The sequence below is a fragment of the Ramularia collo-cygni genome (assembly GCF_900074925.1).
Source record: "Ramularia collo-cygni strain URUG2 genome assembly, contig: RCC_scaffold19, whole genome shotgun sequence".
Lineage (NCBI taxonomy): Eukaryota > Fungi > Ascomycota > Dothideomycetes > Mycosphaerellales > Mycosphaerellaceae > Ramularia > Ramularia collo-cygni.
Window position 1 is genome coordinate 612,747 of NW_019716273.1, and position 3,243 is coordinate 615,989.

General features: G+C 45.9%; 1 protein-coding gene; it reads left to right on the plus strand.

Annotated features, from left to right (window-relative positions):
- Window positions 1-1,750: 1,750 nt before the first annotated feature.
- RCC_09854 (uncharacterized protein) lies at window positions 1,751-2,692 on the plus strand (the record flags this gene model as incomplete). XM_023775093.1 has 2 exons in its annotated part: window positions 1,751-1,773; window positions 1,822-2,692. 2 exons carry the CDS (start codon window positions 1,751-1,753, stop codon window positions 2,690-2,692), a joined length of 894 nt encoding a protein of 297 aa, XP_023630861.1.
- Window positions 2,693-3,243: the final 551 nt, after the last annotated feature.

Sequence of the window (3,243 nt, forward strand, 5' to 3'; positions counted from 1 at the left end):
AGGGTTATAGTCTAGAGAGTACGGTAGTAATAGCTCTAGGAAGCAACTAGCCTATCGAATAGCCTGTTTAATCGTTTTATTACGGTAGATTAAAGCGTTGTCTATAATAAGGATTATACTAGTTAGTAGTTAAGGCAAAACAACATAAATTAGCTAGTTAAGGATGTCTTTAGAGGTAATAGCTCCCTACTTTAATAACGGCCTATCGAGGTAGCCGTTTATCGTAAATGTAGGTACTAGTAACTACCGTTTAGAGCGTTTAGTTAGCGATTGTGTATCTATAGGATAGCTAATTAGTAACTAAGAGTACTTCCTAAGTGTRTTATTAGTTAAGCTAAAACACTAACTTTCGTAACTACTAYAGCTTTATCCTTATAGCGACAATAACCTACCTATAGCTATTCCGCTCGTTAYAAGCTAACTCGTCGATAAACACTAGGTYCTTACGCCTCTAACCGGCGCTTTTCGCGCGCTAATRCGACCGTAATGCCTTATTACGCTCTCTAGCGATGCTTCTAGCAACCTTACGAGTCTATCYACGCCTTACTAATAGCGCGTAYACGCTACGGTCGCTAAACACTACGCTAGTGTTGTCGAATATCYACTAAGCTATCTTATCCGCGTAGGCGTCCGGCTACGAATACATATACTATAGGAAAGAGTCCTCTTAATCTAGTGTAAGGAACGGCGGACGGCTAATACGGACACCTCTAGGTGGATAGGGCGTACTAAACAGCTCGTAAGAGAGGCGTATCTTACTAATTGTTAGATAAGAAACACTATAGGCCTTGCTAATTACGCGGTTACTACTATCGGTAGTGTCGAAGGCAATGCGTAGTTAGTAGTAAAGGGCGTTATCTAGCCGTTTGCTAGTTGCCCTTAGAGGTTCCTATAATGCGTTAAAACAAYAGCTAAAACAACACCTTTTATACGGACTACTTACCGACATAGTATAAACGATATAGGACTAAAATGGACTAAATTGGTCTTAATTTAGGGGTGCTAGAGGGCGGTGTAGTACTAATATTAGTAGTAGGGCTCTCTAGCTTCCCCGCGGGAAAGGATCCGAGTAGTAAGGGTGTTAGTGCTAGCGTTCTAAACCGATCGCCTTGCGTTCGAAAACAAGCTATTTGAAAATTTTGTTTCCTTCTAACGAGTGCGGATTAAGCGGTACCGGAAGTTATTACAGCGCTGCATCGAGGATGAACTTTATAAATATAGTCAAGAGAGAAGCGATTGGCTAATAACGCAGTGGCGGGCAGAGTGGTGCATGTATACATTGCTACACGGTAAGGCCTCAATCAAATATATCAGAACGCATCGAGAACCATGTAGATTGTTATATTACTCCCTCCAAAGATCTGTTCGCCCCACAGCCTCTGGATGACGACTCATAGAATGGGAAAGGCTTAGAAGACAACAGCATCCTGGAGCGCTAATGACTACCTTCAAGAAAGTGCCGATCGATCCATGTAAAGGCTACTTGCAGCATGCCTGCGATTCCCCCTGCCTGTTCTCATAGCATGCATGGTGGTACGTGGCAGCTTCGTGTTAGTTGGCAGTGTGAAACGCAGCGGCAAGGACGATTTGAACTGGTGCTTGTTCTCACCAATAGGAAGCATGCCGATGGTACCGGTGTCTCTTACAAATATAAACCGCTGCCTGAATTGGTATCATCCGACTTGCACTGCCTCCGACTCTACATTGTTCAGCTATCGCACCAAATAAAATAGGTTACTAGAACGCCATGATGGAAGGACTTCAGTTCAAAAGGTAGCGGCGTTGTTGCACATTAGGAGTATCACATCTGACATTCAACAGCATCATACAGTGCAAACCGTTCAGGTTTCTCGTTGGAGTCAAGAAGTACGAGTTTTTCGTGCATCCAACCCTCATATCTCACCACTCGCGACCTTTGAGTGTCCTCATGAATGGCAGCATGCAAGAAGCTATAAATGGCTACGCATCGATCGACGATGTCGATGGGGACACCTTTGCCCGCTTCGTGGAGTACCTTTACACTGGCGAGTATCCGGCTGCGGAGCCCTTGCTCTTGCTAGACGACGGCGCCATTGCACAACAACATGCCGACCAAGTGAGAGACTCAGCTCTGCCACCAGAGCTGCAAGAACAGCCAGTGCATGCCGAGCAATCCACTACGATGAAAGATGCACTCCCAGCGCATGAGCACGATCCCTGGACCGCGTTTTCGACGACGACGACAAAAACCCGGAAGAAGCCCATGACTTCGCAGCAGAGAGCGTGGCGGGAATTTCAGTCTATCTCCTTTGAGGTCTGCGCTGCGCGGCCAGATTCTGCACCGCGAGCGAACCAAGAAGCTTATGAAGGTTACACCGACGTGTTTCTCTCTCATGCAAAGATCTATGTCTTTGCAGACAGATATGACATCAACAATCTGCGGTCGCTCTCGCTTCAGAAGCTACACAACACCTTAGTGCAATTCACGCTCTTTGAACAGCGAGTCTCGGACATTGCCTCACTACTTCAGTATTGTTACGAGCACACGGCGGAACGCGAAGGATCAACGGACGACTTACGATCCCTTATCACTCGTTATGTTTGCTGTAACTTGGAGAGTATGATGAAAGATGAGACATTCAGGAGGACAATGAAGGGTGATCATGTATCATCATGGGACATATTGAACCAAGTACTTCATAGATTGAATTGAACTGTAAACAAATGCATCACGAATTCATGAGTTCCGCTTGCGGTGAGAGGCATGGACCTTCAAGAATGGATAGACTGGAAGTTGTGACAGCCGTCACTGGCTAGCTTGTGGATTTACAGAACACGACTGAAGATTTCATTAAGTCCCTTGGAGATCATGATCACTTTCGGCTTACCACCTGTGCTTCAGAATCTGCTGTGGCCATGGCTCTAAGAACGAGCGAGATATCCTAGAAAGCGTGTGACATAAGCGTACTCCTACAGGAGGGTTGTGAGCAGAATGGAATCCCATACCCTACTGGCCTGGGACATCCCCATATTCTGATTGCAAACATTCTAAAAAGACTGCTCCGATGTCTCGGCGAAGTCCGAATCATATTATGCAAGCGAAATCCCGCTACTGGATAGCCCGACTATAGAGAGCATTCACGCTAGGTAGCTCAGGCATCGGACCTAGTGGCTCCTCTCCTAAACCAGTAGTGAGCTTTTTCCATGTCCAACCAATGCGTTGTCGACAATTCTCGGATCTGATTTCGAGCAGTACTGCCCAAC